The sequence below is a fragment of the Hydractinia symbiolongicarpus genome, chromosome 12, assembly GCF_029227915.1.
Source record: "Hydractinia symbiolongicarpus strain clone_291-10 chromosome 12, HSymV2.1, whole genome shotgun sequence".
Classification (NCBI taxonomy): domain Eukaryota; kingdom Metazoa; phylum Cnidaria; class Hydrozoa; order Anthoathecata; family Hydractiniidae; genus Hydractinia; species Hydractinia symbiolongicarpus.
In genome coordinates this window covers 7,576,108-7,597,564 of record NC_079886.1, presented here as the reverse complement: position 1 = coordinate 7,597,564, position 21,457 = coordinate 7,576,108, and the positions used below count along the sequence as shown (strand labels likewise).

The following is a 21,457-nucleotide window of genomic DNA, read 5'->3' as shown; positions in this document are numbered from 1 at the left end:
TAAAACCGAGAATAGTTAGCCAATAAAATTGTTTCGTGGTAAATACACAAAGAATACAGAAAATCACGCAAGTTTATATCTTAAGTCATATGTTTGAAAACAAATTTCCTTTTGTGAGAAGCTTCGTTAATGTTATATATATATATATATTCTGTTAAATACCAATACAGTACAGTTCTCCAGTTAAAGATTTATAGTTTTCAATTCACTCACAATTTACAATATTTACAAATGATAAATAAAAAAAAGCTAGTTAAATTAGCTATTTTACATTTTTAAAGAGGATTCTAGTCTAATTTCATTTGCTTTTTATATGAAAAAATGAAATATATTCAGTTTCAGTTCGAATTTTAGATTACGAATTAGCCAAAGACGAAACAATATTTGTACATCATATGGGGAAAATTATTTTTAAAAAAAAATTAAAAATGATAAATATAAATAAGTATTACATATAATATATACAGGGTATAATTCGAAAAGCTTAATTCTACCTAATTATACCTTTAGGCACGAAAGGGGAAATTATTCAAAATTAAAAAATACAGAGAAAAAAATCGTATAATTTAGATTTCAAACCTACAAACAGGTCGCCCAAGACTGAAATAACAATTTCTTAAACTCATGCTACAAATAACACAAAAGCAAGAATCAAATGTTCAATGTTCAAAGCCACGTTTCAAAATGACATATTAAATTACACGATGAGAAAAAATGATGCAATTTTCAATATAAACCTTAATTGAATATCAAAATATTGTCCAACCCTCACAGAGCGATATTTAATATAAGGACACAATATTAAATATATTGACAAGGAAATTATAAGGTAGGCGAGGTAAAAAACAAACGAGCAATAATTGTTTCTATGCCAATTAAATGTCAACTGCGAGTCACTGGACACCTTTTGTGAATGCGTAAATATGTATATAAGTTCGTGAAAATAAAAAAAAAACAATACAAAAAAAAAAACAATTCCAAACTCGTTAACCGGCAAATACCAATGTTACTACTCATAACCAATTTATGTTTGCGGTCAATCTCGCATTCATCGATGTAAAAAGGGGTAATTAAACCTCCTAATTACACGAGTCTCCAACAAAATCTATTTTTAACATTGATAAGATCACTTACACGAGCGGTGAAGTTAATTACCAAATGACAGCGCTAATTAATTGCTGACAAACTCATTAAGCCTTAATTAACATACAGTCGATTTATTGACAACCAATAAATTATACCAATTTTGGTTTTAATACAAAAAGAAAAAAGAGCATCCGGTCTTTTTGAAGCGAAGAAATACAAGTTAATTTGTGGTGCGGTCGTAATTCTTTAAAAGTTTTTCTTTGGACACGAAAGAACACAATTCAAAAAGTGCCGCACTCCTAACTTCGTTAATCATAGAGAAAAATATTATTAACTCCCATTGTGTAAAAACAACGATGATAGGTATTTCCCCCATCTATAGATTTTGATTACTCGTCGCTCCACAGAAGATGGTTTTCACATAACTGTAACAGCCATGTTTTTAAAAACCGTTTGCTATAGGGAAACCTGATTGGCTGCAAAGATCAACCAATCACAATTTGTTTGATCGGAAGATCGAAAATAATAAATAATTTACGCCTGATAAAAAAACTAATAAAAAGCAGCTCCATGCATTTTCGCCACTTTCTCTAGTATTCCCACGTGACTCGCAAACAAAGGGATGTTGCCACTGACGCGTTGCCAACGCACGGCTTGTGCGTCATCGCCAGCCTGAAAAAAGATAAAGACACGATAAAAGATAACGCTTCCAAAATAAATCTTCTTCAAGCTTTTTTAATATTTACATAATCAAATTAAAAAAAAGGGGACAAAAAAAGACAAAAAAAGGGGGACAGGGGAAATTAGGACCAAATACAAAATATATTAAACGCTTCTGGGTATCGTCATAATTACGTCATGGTTGATGCCAGTAATTACGGGGTTACGTTCACCTGTGGTTCAATTTCATTAAAATCTCATTTTTTTTTTATTCACATGACTTTCATTTTACCAAATAATACTAGCCTTTGAGTTAATTAACAACGTGTAAGGAATTCAACAAACGAAACACAAGATTATAAAATTTGGATATGTTTAGTACTAACTATAGAACTGTTAATAGAGATAAAGCAAAGTCTATAGAACCGAATAAACGGGGTGGGAGAAGGGCTTTAGGGCAGACAGAGGGCATAGAAAACATGTATTTGTAAAGCAATAAGCGCAGGGGAGGGGGGCTGATATTAACAATTAACTGGGAAGCGTAGAAGCTTACCTCTGGCCGTAAGAAAATCAATTCGTAATACGAGATTTTTTATGAGAACAACATTCTTAAGAAACACGTTTATAAAAAACACAAGGCTGAGATTGTAAGTACTTTCCATTGCTAGTTTGCGAAAAATAGAAAACATGTAAAAGCAAATTAATAGATTGACAGAGCTCCCGCTAAACAACATTTTAACGTATAAAACAAGTGTCCCACTCTATAAATCTTTAAAATATCTCTTTAAAGTTAAGAAACATTCCAGCAGGGGCCCTAAAAGAAAGCTTCTGATATAACAAAAAATCATGCATACGTATTTCGGCATATATATTGTTGTTTTTTAACTTCAAATACACTTTTCATTATTATCATTACATTACTATTTTACTTATTCCGTGGGAAGCATGGGAAAGCAAAAAACATCTCTGTTGCATCATCATTCTCCCCTGCAAAACGCATGGTAGACATGGCAACAGAGAAGGCAAACAAACACACAAACAGACTGTCTCCAAGTTTCCAAGTGTCATGGCTTCTCAAAACAAAGACGAAATCCTCAAATCGGCTATAGCCACCTAATAAAACATCACAGTAGTTTGTGTTGCACGACATAGCAATAATAGTTTTGAGATAACACATAAATTCCTGCTCGCAAAGTTGTGTCTACACGCAGTTTAGAAAAGTCTTCACGAAATAACACCACGCTCGAAAAAAAAGGAACGCCATATTTTATCAGCATTGATTTCAGAATGAGCAGAAGAACGCAAAGCTTGTTTTTACAAGTATGAAACTGATGTCCTTAGGAATCAATTCTTCGCTACCATAATTGTTTAAATTTCGTGGAAATTCGCATGACACTAATAAAAATAAAAACCACGTTTGCAGGACGTGATAAGCAAAATGCAATTATTTAAGTCGATAATTAAGACTTCTTCTGTTTATTCCCTAAATCATTTGCTAAAAACATACAAGTAGTCCTTATTGATTATTTGCGTAGAATAGAACAACTTCATCAGTAGTTATATTAAAGTGTGGTCTAAGAAAAAATAATGGGTGGAGTGTAGAAAAAACGCGGTTAGCTGACGCAAGACATAGCTAAAACAATTTCGCAAGAATGCATGACGTAATATTGATTAAAATAGTACACAACGTACACTTGTGTCAGAGAAGTATATCGGTTCCGGTCAAATGTTTTATATCCAACTTCCTTAGAAAGTTTTCAGTGCAAATAATGTCACTTATCTAACTTGTTTCGTGCAAGTATCCAGCAAGATCATTACTCATCTTCGTGCGGCTTTAACATGTAATCATAATGATTAAAGAAACAACCACATAGACGTCACGCGTGCGACCGACACATTATTGGAGTATGGATTTACACATTTACACACTAGCTTTGTCAGAAAAAATTATATTACAATCCCCTTTTAAAGACGTCACGAAAATGAAACGCAAAAACATACTGTTCTTGTAATACAACTTACGCATGATAATTCTTCACTTCTTATAGAAAAGTTTCATTATAGCTAATGTTCATTCTGCAGGTTCATTCTGCAGGTTCATTCTGCAGGTTCATTCTGCAGGTTCATTATGGACAAGCCACACCCAAAAATTTAGTCAGAGACCTTTAGTTAGAGTATAGATGGTTCTTGATTGAAACAAATATAATTCTGGAAAGACAAAATTATTGTGAAGGAGATGGAAGTTATAAGCAAACCGACACAATAATTAGTCTTAGACTTCTTTTAGTTAAAGTATAGATGGTTCTTAACCGAAACAAATAAAATTCTGGAAAGACAGAATTATTGAGAATGAAATGGATATAACGACAACTGACAAAATACAAGATGGAATATACCGGATGAACGAAAGCAACCGAATAAACAATGAACATCCCGGATGAACGAACGCAACCAGACAAACAATGAACATCTCGCATGAACGAAAGCAACCGGATAGACACAAGCGTCTAATGAGCATAGGATTAAAGAAAGCAACTTGACAAATAGAAAGAACTATGGAATATAGGATCAACATAAGCTATTGGAAAATACAGGGATCCAACAAAATCTCAGTATTTTCCGAATATTAATAGCAACAACAGAAATACAAAGATGTTACGAACACAGGATCAACGAAAACAATCGAAGAAATCTAAAATCTAGCAAACATAGGATCAAAAAAACAACCGGTCTGATAGAAAAATCTAACTTACATAAGATTATTAAAAGTAACCGGACAATTAATATATAACAAACTGAGTGAAGTTTGAACGTACTTGCAACTGGAGCTCTCCAAATATTTCACCAGTGTCATCATGGAAGTTGCATGCTACTGTTTCCATCCACGCATGATCTGTGTTTCTCGGATCGTCCACATACCCTTTGTAAACCTACACACGAAAATACATAAACAATAAGAAATGAGTGCGACAGATTTCATAAAAACTAGGATTGTTCGATTGTAACACATATTTAAAGTGTAAAAATTATTTGCTGGACTCATTTTGGCGGGTTTTGATGAAAACAGCGAAATTCTGCATTTCTTGTATTCGCAAATTTCTACCGCAAAAAATTTAATTTCTTCGTACTTCGATTTCCTATAGGTCCCCTTAAGACATTGAGTGCTGAATCTTTGGTATTCGCAAAAATTAATTCCGCAAATTTTAGGACAATGTAGTCATTCGCAAAAATAAGTTCTACAAAAATCAATTTCGGAAATAATTTGTACCCTTAACGTAAAAAAAAACAACAAAAATATGCTCATATAAAAAGGTACAATAACTTGCATCGTTTTCTATTATCTACCGTGAACCCTGTAATTAATGTTCCCTCGGACAATCAATCACGTCTTATATATGTTAAAACAACCTCTTTTTCTCTAATCATATAACAAAGTAGAAACAAGGTTTCATAAAGGCATGGGAATTACTTCATAGTAACATTTTTCAGCCAATGTTTGTTAGACAAATTGACAAGCAAATTAATACCTCGACTCCATTTTTGAATAAGTAAGCAATTCGATCTGATATTTGCTTTCGTTTCTCTTCACTCATGTTCAGTTTTGCCAAAGCCTCCTCTGTAAATTCCTTACGCAACGTTTCTGAGACATGCTCTCCCGGCTCCACCATTCCCTTAAGAAAACAATAATAGAAAGACCTATTCGCTGAAACAAGCAAGGTATATTTAGCACCTAAAAGTCAATTAAACCTAACAAATGTGAAATTTGATTCCACCGCCTGCAAACGTAAACAAAAAAGGCTAGTAAGTAATAAACAAATAAAAAATTAGGCTATAAAACGTACTCCTGGTATTGCCCATTGCTGATTGTCTCTTCTTTGGATAGCGATAAATTCCAACACGCGTTTGCCGTTGTTATCCAACATAATGCCAGAGCTCGTACGCTTCCATCTGGAAAAATAGTAAGAAAAAGGCAATAGATTGCTTAAAACGAAAACAACAACAATAACAACAACAACAATAACGACGACATCAAGAATAAAAAACGACGACGACAACACAAACAATAACAACGACAACGACAATAAATACATTACCTGGTAGCAACAGGATCAGCGGCATGGTTGGGACCAAATCTACCAAGACTTCCCCTTCCACGCATGCCGGTACGCCCATATGGGTTTCTACACGACAGAGAAGCAATGAAAAATAAAACTGACCTTGCATTAGAGAAAACGGAAGAAACCTAAATATAACTTCTGTTACCTGGGCAACCCTTCTATAACTTCGTAAAAACCAATATGACTGATTCGGTTCACTTTATTTTCTTCATCATATGCATTGTACATAACTTCAGGACGCGGGGACCTACAGAGGTGCGTTAAAATGAAAACAGATGAAACTTACCTTGAAAAGAAAAAAATAAATAAATAAAAGAAGATATTCGAAATAGGAAACTATAAAAGCAAAATCCCTACGCCAGTTGCCATGAACTTTCGTGTACAAAACACCTTATAACACAATTTTACTCGTGTTAATAAGAACCAGATTAAACTTCATATAAATCATACAGAAGAAAGAAACTTACATTGATATGAGATCAATATCAGCCCAATATGGTTTGGACAAAACAAATGGTGCAGTGTATAGAGTAGGCTTGTACTCGGGATATGGATGCTAAGGTAAGAAAGAAAAAATATATGAACACAAAGATTTTGGTTTTTACGATGGATTATAAGATTTTATAGTAAAGTTTGTTTGGGCGCTAAATTAAACCTCCTACATCTCCTAACTGGGCATTAAAGGAAAATCAATAGAATGACATTGACTTGATTATCCCAGGCACATAGTAAAGAGGTTTCACGTGTTTTACAAAACAGCAAAGCCAAGAGAAAATTAAATATACGTTAACCCATTTCAATGGGACATCAAGTTATTTTTTTTTAAAAGAACCAGTTGCAGTTTCAAATTATTCAATTATTATTTATCCATAAAAACCATTTACAAGACAACAGTCAATTCAAATCCAAAAGATACTTGAGTTTTTTTAAACTTTGTAACTTTTACAATACTGCATTTAAAGATGATCCAAATAATATAGTGACGTCACTGGGATCATATCTGGTCTGTGATTTATTCCTACCACCGGTATATCTCCTTACCAACATCTTGGAATTAACTGGTAAACGACACACCTTAAAATCGATAAAAAAATCACCACCCTCCTGTTCTACCCTTTTTTTAACACAGATAAAGTATTCCACAGTGGAGAAGAACAATTTAGTTTTTACCTGCCACAAGACTTTGTCATCAGGTACCTTCCATCTTTTGATCATTGTACCAGGGTATGGAGACATCCTTGCTTTTGTGTGGATAGTAGTGATCTGTGATTTCACAGTATTCTGTTGCGAGCTTGACACAGCATTTGACATTATGCTTTGACTTGCTTCCAGAATGGCAGCTAATGATAATCGATAAATACTGTTATTTATTTCTGATTCCTATCAGGCTCGTAGAGGGTACTTTTCATGCGAAAAAAAAGAACAACGTACATTAATACGTTCAACCAAGCCACATCTATCAAACTGACTTTCTTTGAAGTTAGTTTTATTTTAATTTGTGGTCTTACATTACTAGCGTCACTATTTCTGCCTTACATAACGTTCAGGTTACAATGTGCAGACAAAACTAAGCGGTAGCAGGCATTTTAATACCTGCTACTGCTATTGACAACGTTGCTAAACATAATGGCGACATTAAAAGTTTGTTTATCTGTTGCCTAGATACTGTTTTAGGCCAAAGTTGGGAAGTTGGGAGATTTTCTGCAAATAGTATACATTGTTACTTAAATTAAAATCATACAAAATTAAGAAACAATGTTCGTTTATTTGGGCTTCTTAGCAAGCGAAACATACAAGTAACATGTCTTTTTATACGACATTTCATGCTTAAAAGAAATTCTAAAATGATTTTTTTTTTGTTTTGGCATTCGCCTTTATGCAATGTTTTCGACTGCATAGCTTTTTTAGTTGACTAAACTTTTTTTCAAGGCTAAGAAGTGAGGATAAGTGCACCAAGGTTTAATCCTGAGGTGTTTTGTTCACCTCTTCTGAGATTAAGTGTACAAAATATCGCGGGGATTTATTTTTGCGAGCTAAAAATTGCATTTCGCGAGGATTTATTTTCGCGAATCAATGGTTTTTAAAAATTTTGCGAGGATTTATTTTCGCAAATCAAGGCTTTTCAAAAATTTCGCGAGAATTTATTTTCACGTAACAGGCAAAATATGGTATCAAATATCATCTTCTGTTACGTCTGGTGTTTTTTGGAGCATTACTCCTAGACTGCTTAATTTTAGCGAGGCTTCGAATAACAGACATAGTGATAACTTCGCCTAGTTCCTTCTAATAAAAAAAAGGTTCTCTCTTCACGAAATCAGAAATATAAACAGAGTCAGAAATTCTTTTTGCAATTCGAACGTCAAACATGACAATCGAATGTGCGAGTGTAAAAGTTGCAAAATCGAATGGAATGTATCAATAAAAGTTGAACACATGCGACGGCTAACAACACGAACAAAATCTTAGTCTTTTCATCAGCAGTACGTGGATTTCATGTTTACCGCGATATTTGGAATCCTAATGAAAATAGGAGCTGGATTGTTTTTTTGAACAAAACAATATGTTCGACGCGTTTGCAATGAAAATATGCCGAAAGGAAGACAGGATTACAGTTGGTCATTTGCCTAGGGAAATTTCTCGCCCTTTAAAATTTCCAAAAAAGGCAAAGGAAAAACGAGACTACACAAAGAAAAGTCGAGAAAAACAAAAACCTTCCAGATACTGATTGCGCTGTTACTATTGTTACTATATATATATTTATTAGAATACTTTTTATAACTATTTTGATAGATATATGTAGACGTCTGTTAATTCGAATGCCGCTTAATTCGAACTTTCCGTTATTTCGAACAAATTGCCAAGTCCCTTGATGGAATTTGGAGGCCTTGCCCATCGCCAAGCAAACAACGTTAAAAGATTTTAAAAAAAAGTTGTAGTAAAGTTGTAAAAAAGTTATATTAGCATAAAACCTTTAAACGTTTATTAAAATTCTTGTTTTTTTTTGAACTTCCGATAATCCGAACATTCGTTAATTCGAACAAATAATTTAGTCCCTTACGTGTTCGAATTAACGGACGTCTACTGTAAAAAAAGGATTTTTAAGAAAAATTTTGCGAGAATATATTTTCGCGAATCGAGGCTTTTCGAAATTTCGAGAGGATTTATTTTCGCGAATTTCCCATTTTAGTAATATTTCGGGAGGATTTAATTCTCCTCGCGAAAAATTGTACACTTAAGGTAGTTTTTTTTCAAACTGAACAATCCAGGTGACGTTTCTCGGACAGAACTACGCATTTCCAAAAATTTCAACATTCCAACTACAGCTATTGTGCCAGTGAATACTAAAGATTACTATCGATAACGCTACAAACCACTTAACCAAACAGGGATACTGTATACCTTTTAATAAGTGTCTAGACGCTTTTTGGAGCAATGCAAAATAAAGGGGGGTGATTTAAGATCAGGGAGTACACTGAAGAAAACGACAAAAACAGAGAATACTCCAATAGTCGTCCTGGACGCTTTTTAGAAGAAGGCGTGGTATAAAACATCTCCGATATAGGCTTAGCGCTTAGCAGATAGGGAAGAGGGGGTGGCATTACCTTGTTTCTGGTTCTGCAACATTATTAGTTCCAGTATTTGTTGCATGCTAAATTCCAATTTAGCCAGTCGAGATTCTATGTTCACACCACTGGCGGTACTCTTCCTGGTACGCACCCCATGCCAGCTGGTTTCAGGACGGATCACATCTTTTCTTGCTGTGTCTACGCTCGCTTCTCCTCCGCCTTTTATTTCCTCGATTTCTTCAGTTAAAAAATTTACCCTGGTTAAATAAATAATAACTTTTTATATTAAGTTCTGCAAGAAAAATAATTACCTTATGGTAAAACAAACATCATTGCAATCATATCATATTATATATCACATATTGTTATAAATATATGCATTCCTTGACCTTCCTCGCAGCCCATTTTTAGCTTTTGTGCAATCAATATCACGCTGACATATAAATTACTTAGTTAACCCTATTTCTGTCAAGTTTTTGGGGGGATAAAAAAAGTATTGCCACAAAACTTGGTACAAATATTGTGTAGGTGGTTAGGATATAATTGGAACGCGGAAATTAGGATGGCATCATTCAATTCATGAAGACATCATCGTTAAAAGTAATCTTTGTAAAATAAATAGGCTGCAGAAACGCATAAAAAGAATAGAATATAGCTATAGAAATGTCGATGAGAAAGTTTACATCTGTCTATCTATAATTTACCATAGTAATAGGTGTAACCTTGTATTTAAAATTTAAAAGCTAAACTTAAAATGATGAAAAATCACTAAATTACAACCAATAAAACGGCATTCGAAGAGTTTATAACAAGAAATTGAGAGAAGATCTTTTGGAAATAGATAAATAGTAATCCAGCAAATGCATGTTTACAGTCAAGCTTCTTGATTCTAAAAACAGCCTGGAAGATAAGCAATAAAAGAGCAGTAATGAATGCGTATACCTGTTAAGTATAGTTTTAATCCGCTCGTCCTGAGTCTCAGCATCTCTTATTGTGCTTTCGTAAATATACGTCTCCGCTGCCACAAATTCTCTTGCAATCAGATGCATTGGATCATAATTTGCAAAGAATTTGGTTTCTATAAAAATGCGTTTAATTTGAATTTTATTATTGAAATTATTTACCCAGGATAGTTGATAGCAGTACCAATAGTAACGATGGTCCTGCAAAGGGGGTCCTTTTGCATTTAAAGCTCCCATATGAGCTACAAAATTGTGCCAGCACAGCAATCGCGTAACTAGACAACCGACTAAGATAGCAATCCGATTCTCATGCTGAACGTTAAGCAGAAAGAATAGATTCACACTTTTATAGTTTCATGACTCGGCTGTGCTTTAAACCCTCCCGCACTGGAAGCGAAGCTCTACCAAACTTCATGAAACAAAATGGAAGCATTAAACTATGGGTAACACCAAAGAAGCAGTAGTGAAGACGGTTGACCCTTCAGTTTTTTCACCCCTAAATACCCGAAAGAAAAAGTGACAATTTTACAACAAATCTGAAAAATAAGTCCTGAATTACTTGTTTAATTGACTTGATATTCACACGATATTGCCTTAACGTGGTCATTAAATTCAAGGACCTACACCCCTGACATTGTTTTTGAGCACACAAATTATTTTCATTGTTGAAACAGATCGGTTAGGCGTGGTCACTACTTGTGTACAGACAGAAAAAAAGAACAACAGTAGTGACACGTACAGTACACATTGTGCAATACATTAAAAGCACTGTCGTGAAGAACACAAACAAACAAATGAGACCACTCTTACCCGTGGAGTGTTTTTCAGTAGGTTTAGAGCACGAGCACTTCCGAAATATCCACGTAAGTACACTGAAGATATGCACAACGATTATAAATGGTGGACACAAAGCTGGCCGGTCGCGATACTCTGATATCAAATCATATCGTTGAAATTTCCAAACTTTATCTGAATCTTCTTGTATCTTCTCAAACGTGTAGCTGAAAGAAGATGTTAAAGTGTTTACAGTAGATTAAAGAATGGCATCTATCATTAACTCAGTATTAAAAATACAGAAAGTTATTGTACACGTTGATAAGATCTTTAAGATTTTTAAATTTTGGAATGGGATAGAAAGCTTAAATTTTAATGCATTTTCAGATTTATAGATTTTCATAAACATCCAAATTGAATTATATCTTTCACTAACTTCTTCTCACTCATCGCCACTTTTATCATGAATCAAATGTTTGGAAGAGGGGGGGGGGAGGGGGGGACGGGGGCATTTATGAAAATCTATCACGTTTTAAGTTGCGGGAGATAGAGGTATATTCGACAGAGACATAAAAAAAGCAAAAAAAAGTACACAAAACCTTTGCGAATCAAAAATTATCTGTGATTTTGCGATTTTTTGATAAACTGTAGCAAACAGAGCAAATATTGCGAGACTTGTTGCTCCTAAAGTGCATTGTCTTCCAGTGCCTAGATGTTTCTTAATAAATAGTATCCAAAAAAGGAGGCAATTTGAGAAATTAATTTACATCACCAAAACTTTTGTGTAAGTTATTATTCGATGTATATATCAAATTAATAAGAAAAAAGATCTTTTGTCTAATAGCCTACCAGTTTTTTTGTTTTCTGGACCAGTAAATTTTAGCATTTCGCCAAGATGTGCTCAAGATGTAAAAATATCACAACAAACGTATAACATATCTCAATTTCTACATTTTGGTTTGTTGGTTGAGAAGATACAACATTTTAGATAGCATCAGCAATATATTTTTTGAGAAACTTTCATCGTGTATTTTATGTTTTTACCCAATAAAACTTTAGGATAAATAAAAAATAAATCAAGTATCAAAATTTAAAACGACCTATAAACAAAATCAAAAAATCACTTACTTGAATATAGCAATAAGCAGATTGAGAAGAAGAATGTTAGTAAACAACATATACACCGCCATGTAGACTGGTGCTACATATTTCCCATACTCATCTATACACGGTTCCTCAGCATCAGGCTGCATGCACACTGGAAGACCAGTTGTACAGTTCACTTTGTCTTCTGCAAAACAAAAAAAGTAAAGAGTAGTTGGCTTTTTTCAGGAGATTTGCAACATATAGATTGGTGATTCATTGAAAGATATCTCAGGAAACAATGTTATATACACCATGTATTCTTTTGAATGTCACAATTCCATGAAATATGAAAAGTGAGACAAAATTTGACCTTTGCTTAAAACTGAGTTGTGACGACAGGGCAAGTTGCTAATGAAGAGAAGGATTATATGACAATAATGCATTTTAATCTTTACTTATTTCCACAAACAGTACATACCTAATATATCATCTATGAATAATTCTCCATACATTTGCCAGTACGGTCTGTTGAGCACACCAACAACAGCATTATATAATCCACTGTTTGGAAATAATACAGCTTGTTTTGCTACCCCATATCCAATAACAAATACAGCCAAGATGACAACGAAATACACCAGATCATCCAACTAGTAAAAAAGAATGTGTAACGAAAGCATGTGTATAAAGAAGACATTTTTCTCGAAGAAACAGAAAAAGCTGATGCACACAAATAGCACAGATTGGAAATGTTATAGGAAAATAATGCAATGATAAAACGAGACTCACCATTTTACGAATCATAACTAACTTCGGACCCATGTGTCGGTTGATAGAAAATATTTGCAGCAACCGAATAATAAACAACACAATATCGGTTGCATAAATTATGCGTGCTGCCACTAAAAATTCCACATTATCATATGTATTTGCAACATATCGCAACGATGTAGCAACAATAAAACCAAATAACGAAACCGTATCTGCAATGTTCCATGGATCGAGGAAGTAGAATTCCAATTTCCCTAATAAATTCTTTGGTTCCTGTGTCACCACTTGTCGTATCTCTTCACAAAAAAGAGTGAACACCCATGCTTGGAGCACATATTCTGCAGGGTGAAGCTTGATGTTGAACCGTGTCAGTATGATAAAGGCATACAGTAGCAAGAAGAAGGCATATGACAACTATAATAAAAAATCCAACATTATATCAGACCAAGTTCGTACTTCCCAATGTTATTGTTATAAACATACACAGAAAATAGGAGACCATACCAGCCTTAGTTCTTATGAGGCATTCTCTGCTGAACAAGGATAATTGATTATATTGACAGAAAGGAAAAACATATGGCTGAAAATACCTTTCCTATTAGGTGTAGACTAATGTAGAATTCGCTGAGCTGAAGTTAGCAATGAGTTTTTATATGAGCCAGTAATATGCAGTAATATGTTTTAACAGGTTATTAAAGACAGACTTATGTGTTATTGGAATCCTCCTTGAATACAACTCACCACATTGACCACAAATTTGACAAATGGTGCATCATGGAAGCAAACAATTCTCTTAAAATATCCAGTTTTAGTTTGTATGCCCAAAATATCAATTTCGTCATGATGGCAATCTATCGCTTCTTCTTCTACGAAATAATTAATACATACTTGTCCATGTTCAGAATAAAACAAAATAGTGTTTTTACACTTGAAAGGTTAACATGCATTTTATTCTAATGAAGCATTAAAACCAATACAAGGTTGAAATTGTATTATTATAAACTACCTTATTACATGAAAATAAACTGAGTTCATAACTAGAAATGCTAAAAAATAGAATAGTTAACCCACATTTTTGTCAGCTTCAGTAAAAATAAAGTGGTAACATTGTTCCTTAGTTGTAAGGTTTAAATACATGAGCGATTTATTTCCGGGTATATATGTAGTAAAGTATATAAATTGATGTTAAAGAAATAATAACAAAAAAATATTAACAACCTCAAAGGTAATACATCAACTTAAGCTGTAAACATAATGAGTGACTCAAAACCAAACAAACACTCAACAAAAAAAATTAGAAATAAAAATAAAAGGCAAAACCTATACATTAATGATATCTTTCAGACAAATATAGCCTGATCAGTAAACAAAAAATAAACCAAAACACAAATAATTTTACCATCTCGTTGTTGCTCATCTGTTGGTACATCCTCCAATTGGCTTTCACTATTATGAAAATCTTTTTGTAAAGAATACTCTGAACCAATTAAAGATGAACCATTTAAGGAGTCCTTTAATCTGTTTTCGTTTTCGTCACTAGTGTTTTCATTTGCGTAAATGTTTTCTGATAGAGCATCTTCTGCATCATTTTCTTTGTCTTCATGAAATGTGATCAACACGTTAATGAGGAATGGCATAAAGATACATATGAGGACCTATCAAAAGAGGAAAAAAAATGATATAAAAAATTTATGGACATCTTAACATCTTTCTGGAAATAATGCGTTACATTATAACAAAATTAACTTTTATAAAGTTTTAATAAAATCTAATAATACATGAAGAGTAAACATTGGATTTTACGTCAAGAAAGAATGTAACAATTGTAGGCCAATCGAAACAAGAAAACCCTTGCGTCTTTAACCCATGTCCAAAGTAGAATCTAGACATCTTTTAAAGATTATATCGAATTTACAAATCCTAATTCCAAGTAGAATTGATTTCAACTTGTGATCTGCAAACTTTTCTACCAGCCATTTATAGAATCTTCAATTTCTTTACTTCGCACAGAATATTCCGCGTAGTGAAGACTTCGAGAAAAGAAAACAGAAGAAGAAACAATTCTTTCTATATGCTTTAAATGTATTTTATGTTTTATTGTTTTTAATTTCAAAAGAATTAGAGCTTAAGGTGCTTGACCAAGTCTTTTTCTTAAACATTGAACAAGTTTCAAATTCTTTTCAGAGAAATAAACAGTATTGATAAAAATCAATGATAAAAAGGGTTTGGCTAATGTGTGAATAATCATTGTTTATTTTAACTAAAGCAGAACTTGGATGTAAGAATATTTATAAGGAATATTTCTTTTTCGATTATTTTTCAACATTTTACACTTCAGAAAATTGACAAAAAAAAAAATTCTATATTATTTAGAATATTCTTCATGGTAATACACAAAATAATAAAAGAGTTATGCAAAATCTTTTAATACATTTTTAAATAACCTGTTAGTTGGGAAAGAAGAAATTATGTAAAACCATTGTTGAATATACTTTTCGAGTGAATTAATTGGAACTGTTTTGAATTAATTCAACTTTATAAAAATATTCAAGGATTAGTTACAATTTGCACATTATCTTTAATTTTCCATAAATTCTTCAACTACATAATATACAGAAGAAGAATACAAGAACATAAAAAAAATTGAATAATAATTGACTAATTTTCTTCTTGAATATTTTTACGTGTGAGTCCTCCTGTACATAAACGAACATGAAAAATGATACTGTGAGCTTACTTTTACAGTTTTTGTGTTAATGTACAGCTCCCCCATCCATAACCGGTTAAACAAAGTTTGACAACTAGTGTGGGCAATGAAATCCTGACTATTTGCTGACACAGCAATGTCCAAACTGGATAAGTTTCCACCAAAATCAGGCAGTTCTTTAACCAAAAGTGCTTGGGCAAATTTATCGTCCTCTTCCCGACACTTTTCAAGCACGCCAACTGCCATTAATTCATAACTTCTAAAAATGGTAAAATTTTATGCATTGTATCATTGTTTCTATCTATTTCTTTGTTTTAAAAACATGTGAAAGTATTTTTGGATACTGTATCATGTGAAAGCATTAAGTAAACAACACACACTTAAAGCATACAACTCCTACTTCAGCACAAAGAAACTAGGGGTCCACAACACTCATTCTTTCTTCTGCTGGGCGCCTTAAGTAAATCTACCTGCACCGGTTGATGAATAAAGAACAGCAAAGTAAATCAAAACGCACCTGCTGTGGTCTAAAAGATCATCCACCATATCTGATAATTCCTTATTGTCCACTGCATAGTCAGCTAAACTCTGCAAAAGCCTTGACGCCATCAAAGCACAAGCTATACTATTTGGAGTACATTGCCAAAGCAATCGAGCTAATTCCCTTCGATTGCATAAAACTGCCCACATAAATAAATCCATGTGTGGTGTGGTAATAGAGTCATCATCTAAAGTGCAGAAACAAATACTCAAACTTCTAAAGATATTTACTATTGAAACTAGGATAACTCGGTTGATCAGTTATTTTGATAACAATCTGTGTTCTTACCATCAATATTATCCAACAAAGGCTGATGATTAGAACTTTTTCTTAAAGTTAGTGGTTGTTGGTAGCAGGCATCTGTCTTAAACCTTGACTTGTACCGATCCCCCATTAGATCTTCAATAACCTGCCCAACTACAAACATATCTACCAATACATCAGGACGTTCCTAGACAAAAAAATTACCATTATGGGAATAATATTTTGTTAAAACATTCTACAAATCCCTAACAAATGTAAACAAATTGTAAGACTGTTTGAAAAACAGCCTATGTGATTTGGATCAGCTCTTTGCATGCGCCAACGTAATTGCTAATGTATTTTAGAAATATATATGGGCTCACATCAGCAATTATTTGGCTTTGTAAGATCGCACAGAGATGGTCTATAAGACCTGTGGGATTGTACACGCAGAAAAGAAGTAATTTTTTTTTTTTATTTATTTAAACTAATTCGGTTTTTTAAAGGGTATAAAACATGACTCTTGTTTCATGAATACATCTAAACATTACGCTAAAATTGAAATGTTGTTGTAAATGTTGTAAAAGCATAAATTGCCAAACGTCCTCCAACATTTAAATATTTGATATCTTGACATAGTGTTTTCTGGATGACTTATATATATTTTGGAATGATTTGTCATCTGCAAACTTTAGAGGGATGTAATTTCTAGAGTTTTTGTGGTTTCCAGGAACGAAATTCTTTCATTTTGATGAAGGGAATGGAAAGAGTTAAATTTAAGCTTCAGATTGACGTTTTGCACATTTTTATTTGATCCCTACAGTGTACTTCTCTTTAATAATAGTCATATTTTGTCTGTCTGTCCGCGAAAGCTGCGCCCTGTTACGGAAACACGAAATGTGATATATAAAGGACGGGCAACCCTGTGGATTTTTCCACGGGTTAACGGCTAGTCACTTGAAATAATAACATAAAAAAAGTTATATACACAGGTGTAAACATGTTAAAATGACAACAAGAATACACGTACCAGTTGGGTATAACTATCAAAAACATAGTGAATCACAGTATTTTCTGGTATCTAAATAAAACAATTACTAATAACAATATTTCCACGCATTTTAAAATCTAAAAATTTTTACAACTAAAGTTAGCTGTAAAAATCATTAAACACAAAAGTTGTGGCACAGGAGTTTAAATGTTTTCAATTGTGTAATGAAGAAACAAACATTTTTAAATATTGAAGATCTGACCTAAGAATGCAAGATTATTGTAAGTAGTGTATATTAAGCAGATAGTAAATGCCTATGGACTAAAAAATCAAGATTTATCCAGTTAAGGTGAGTAATATACCAAGAATCGCAGTGAAGTGAAAGTTTTACGAAGAGTTAATAAATATGATAAATCTGATATTACTGTTTTTTAAAAAGGACAAACTAACAAGAGTTCAGGCAGACTAAACAGAGCTTTTTCGCGGATGTTCCTGTCTCAATCATTTGGAAGCAATTTTAACCAATAAGTATAGTGATTAATTTAAAAAAGGAATTAATGCTTAAACAATTTAAATGATTGAAACCTTATCTTGTGATCTTAGGGGGTTTAATTGATGTAGGGATTGGAAACCCACCTTAAAATATCAACAGGGTTGGAATGGGGGAAATTCTGTTAGGCACCAGAGAGTTTTTACAAGCAGCTTTTTTTAACAAAAACAATCCTACTTTTTGTCGATCAATATTGATTCATTTAACTATTTTGTTTCATTGGAACCTTTATATTAACCTATTGGCTTTAGCTTGGTAGCAAACTTCCTTGGAGAACTTCTATTATTAAGTGAATTACCATGTGTAGTTAACAAGAGGTACACAAGATAAATACAAACACTTATTAAGACACCTATCAACATACAAATGATGATGCACAAATTTCTGTTTTATGATTAAATTTCTTTTTTGTTACTAAGTCAAAATAAAATCGGACAACAAGGAGTACTATGCACGGCATCTTGACTTTATGGAAATAAAAAACTTTCCAGTTAAAAAGATTTTTAAAGAAACTTAACCATTAAAAAGCTTAATTTTTTTAGTGTGATCTGCTAAAAATCAACTAATTTCTTTTTGTTTTCTAAAGTTTAAAAGGTACACTGTAGTTTAAATAAATCTAACTAATCAAAAAAAAAATTGATTAATAACTGCAGATAAATAAACACTTACTCCTTTGTAAAGCAGTTTGAGTTCTTGCAATGTTAAAAAATGTGAAAGGTTGACACCTTCATGAAAAAACAACTCTACGAAGTCTGGCTTATTATCCAAAAGGGCGACATGCATTGATTCATACAACCATTGAACCTAAATCAAAAAACAACTGTCTTTAAAATATATAAATTAAAACGTGGTGGCTACAAATTTAAAATTATAAAAACTCAAATTTTAGAAGAAAACACTTAGTACATTAAGAGCAGTTTTACATTTCAGGGGGTTTTATACAGAAACAAACATATTTCTCTTCAGAACACTCAAGCCTTTTTAATATATCTACTGGTTAACCCTTTTTTGATAATGTAATAGAAAAATAGATAAAAAAGCATGCCAGAATAAATAATTTTAAGACCACCATGTGAACAAGTTGATTGAAAAAATTGTATGTATAGGAATAAAAAGATAATTGCAGCTGTATACCTCATAATTATTATCTCTATCTGTATCAGCTTGTTGTGTTAAGGCCTTCTGTTTTAAATCTTCAGTAAAAATTTCACTTTTCGCAACATCTATTCTTTTCCATGCCAGTGCTAATTTAAGTTGCATTTGGAAACTTGTTTTGCTAAGCTTATTTTCTTTGTTGGCTAGAAAGAACAAGATTAGTTACAGATTAGTCATTTTCATCAAATCCCAGTGCATTAAAGAAATATATTAAATCTATTTTTATAACTGGTGGTAGGTAGACTTATGGTAGAGTGTACGCTGTTGATATCGCGATTTGTGTTAATTCTGTTGTTATCTTTCAGTAACCAATACAATAGTATTAGAGACTGGCAAAGCCTTCAAGTTACCTTATCAAGGTAAGAATCATTTAAGATACGCTTTCAGTGTGGGAGGTCCTGGTTTTAAACCTGGCCGAGTCATGCCAGAGGCTATAAAAGTGTGGATCAATCCTTTCTGCTTAGCGCCCAACATAAAAATAGAAATGATATCTAGGTGGTTGTCTAGTGGAGCGATTGCTGTGCTTCGCATGACGACCGTTGAAAGCAGTACCAATAGGAACTGAAGAGGCTATTCTTGGTAAGTAATTTTAATAATAATAAAAAAAGGAAATAGGTCGATAACAAAAGTCGAGATCGTTTATCTGAACTTCAAGCTACTCCAGGTTAAAGGATAGATTTCTAAACCTTAAAGTTAAAATTTTGTTATTAGAATGTTAACGGGTGAAATTATTTACCACCATGTGTAGTCATTAAAAGCACAGGGAGATGCATTACTATTCTACTTAAAGATTCTTAATACAATGTTCTTTCTTGATGCTATGACTGACCGTGTAACAGTGTGTAAAACAGAGTGCACATAAAGAAAAAACAAGCAAAAAAAGAAATTTTTTGGCAAGAATTCAGATACTCATCAGGTATTGAGCAAAAAAAGATATCAAACTACGTTTTGAGATGTAGAGCAAATCTATTTTACATTGTTGTTTTGCAATAAGAGACAAATTGACAATTTGTTAGCACCTCATATCTGACAACTAAGCCCTGGGGAAAAGGGGGCTTAACGAAAAACTTGTGATAGATTTACATTGCCATTCATAAACATTTTACCTCGCATGGCATAGGTTGAATAGTACCTGTGGTAAAGGCACTTGGTAATTATTCCCGTGCTGAGCTACAGACCTTGTGGTTACAAAGAAAACCGCATTACTACTTCGCTACGTTCCAAGAAAATATCAACACAAGGTCTTGAAAATTTAAATATGTATTACCTTTGAGCAGTGCTCTTAATATTGCCAAATCCATATCACTTTTTGCAACATTGTCATCAAGTCGAAACACAGATATCTAGAAAGAATTTGTATATATTCTAAGGCTTATCACTACAGTTGCCACCCTCTTTTACAGAGCACAAAATAAGACATAAACATTGACGATAAGAAATAAAGAAATGAAACTTTTGTAAATCAAAATATTTATTTAATTAAAATTATACAAATACCATTTTTTGATTTCGGAGCAATGCCTCAATTTCATTGTATACAGACAGCATTTTATCTTTTCCAAATACTTCTTCCACTTTTTTTTGTATGTCTTCAACATATTCTGGATCAATTACACTAATACCTGGGCCTCCACTAAAAGAATGAAAGTGATATCTTAAGGTTAAAATCTTATATTGCCAGCAGAAACAAATTTTTACGTATACATAATGTTTTCATAAAAATAAGTTCTTAGGAATAACTAGAGTTGACCTAGTGGTAGTGTGCTTGCTTATACGTAAGACATTGTGAATCTCAAATTGGGTCATGATAATAGCTTTGATAATGAAAATAATATTCTTTGCTTTGTCACCGTACTTAAATGAAACTGGTTTTTACAGTTGTCTAGTTTAGGGCTTCTTCAAAAATGCTTTGTTTCCTGTTTGCGGGTGAGAAAACTAATGGATCAAAAGGTTTCTTGCTAGTTTTAATGTTGACGGTTTTGGAACGGAACCTAAACATCCTTATGTCATAAAAACTTCCATACAAAGCCTAAATGTCGCTGTCTGTTATTTATGAACTTTTGAAAGGTATCATACAAAGTCTAAATAGTACCATAATCTACAGATCACAAGATGTTACGAAAAATTTCAAAATGATTTAAGCACAAAGCAGAAGCATTACAATATTCTCGGTTAAAAGTGCTAAAAGGCATGTATGTAGCTTTAAACTTTCTAAATTTTTTATGAGCTGCCACCAATGAGAAATCC

The 21,457-nt window shown here is 32.9% G+C and overlaps 1 protein-coding gene across 1 annotated transcript in view; it reads right to left on the bottom strand.

Annotated features, from left to right (window-relative positions):
- Window positions 1-15: 15 nt before the first annotated feature.
- LOC130622039 (transient receptor potential cation channel subfamily M member-like 2) overlaps window positions 16-21,457 on the bottom strand; it is a 30,067-nt gene continuing 8,625 nt past the window's right edge. The window contains exons 9-32 of the mRNA XM_057437433.1: window positions 20,708-20,843; window positions 20,478-20,553; window positions 19,190-19,353; window positions 18,725-18,859; window positions 17,545-17,595; window positions 16,560-16,722; window positions 16,248-16,458; window positions 15,761-15,989; window positions 14,423-14,678; window positions 13,765-13,889; window positions 13,042-13,437; window positions 12,731-12,902; window positions 12,295-12,457; window positions 11,203-11,393; window positions 10,373-10,508; window positions 9,467-9,687; window positions 7,035-7,204; window positions 6,332-6,420; window positions 6,010-6,111; window positions 5,841-5,927; window positions 5,589-5,694; window positions 5,274-5,417; window positions 4,563-4,676; window positions 16-1,758 (exon numbers count right to left, since the gene is read on the bottom strand). Coding sequence (XP_057293416.1) covers window positions 1,639-1,758; window positions 4,563-4,676; window positions 5,274-5,417; window positions 5,589-5,694; window positions 5,841-5,927; window positions 6,010-6,111; window positions 6,332-6,420; window positions 7,035-7,204; window positions 9,467-9,687; window positions 10,373-10,508; window positions 11,203-11,393; window positions 12,295-12,457; window positions 12,731-12,902; window positions 13,042-13,437; window positions 13,765-13,889; window positions 14,423-14,678; window positions 15,761-15,989; window positions 16,248-16,458; window positions 16,560-16,722; window positions 17,545-17,595; window positions 18,725-18,859; window positions 19,190-19,353; window positions 20,478-20,553; window positions 20,708-20,843 — 3,757 coding nt within the window. The 3' untranslated portion in view covers window positions 16-1,638. The remainder of the gene's footprint in view (window positions 1,759-4,562; window positions 4,677-5,273; window positions 5,418-5,588; window positions 5,695-5,840; window positions 5,928-6,009; window positions 6,112-6,331; window positions 6,421-7,034; window positions 7,205-9,466; window positions 9,688-10,372; window positions 10,509-11,202; window positions 11,394-12,294; window positions 12,458-12,730; window positions 12,903-13,041; window positions 13,438-13,764; window positions 13,890-14,422; window positions 14,679-15,760; window positions 15,990-16,247; window positions 16,459-16,559; window positions 16,723-17,544; window positions 17,596-18,724; window positions 18,860-19,189; window positions 19,354-20,477; window positions 20,554-20,707; window positions 20,844-21,457) is intronic.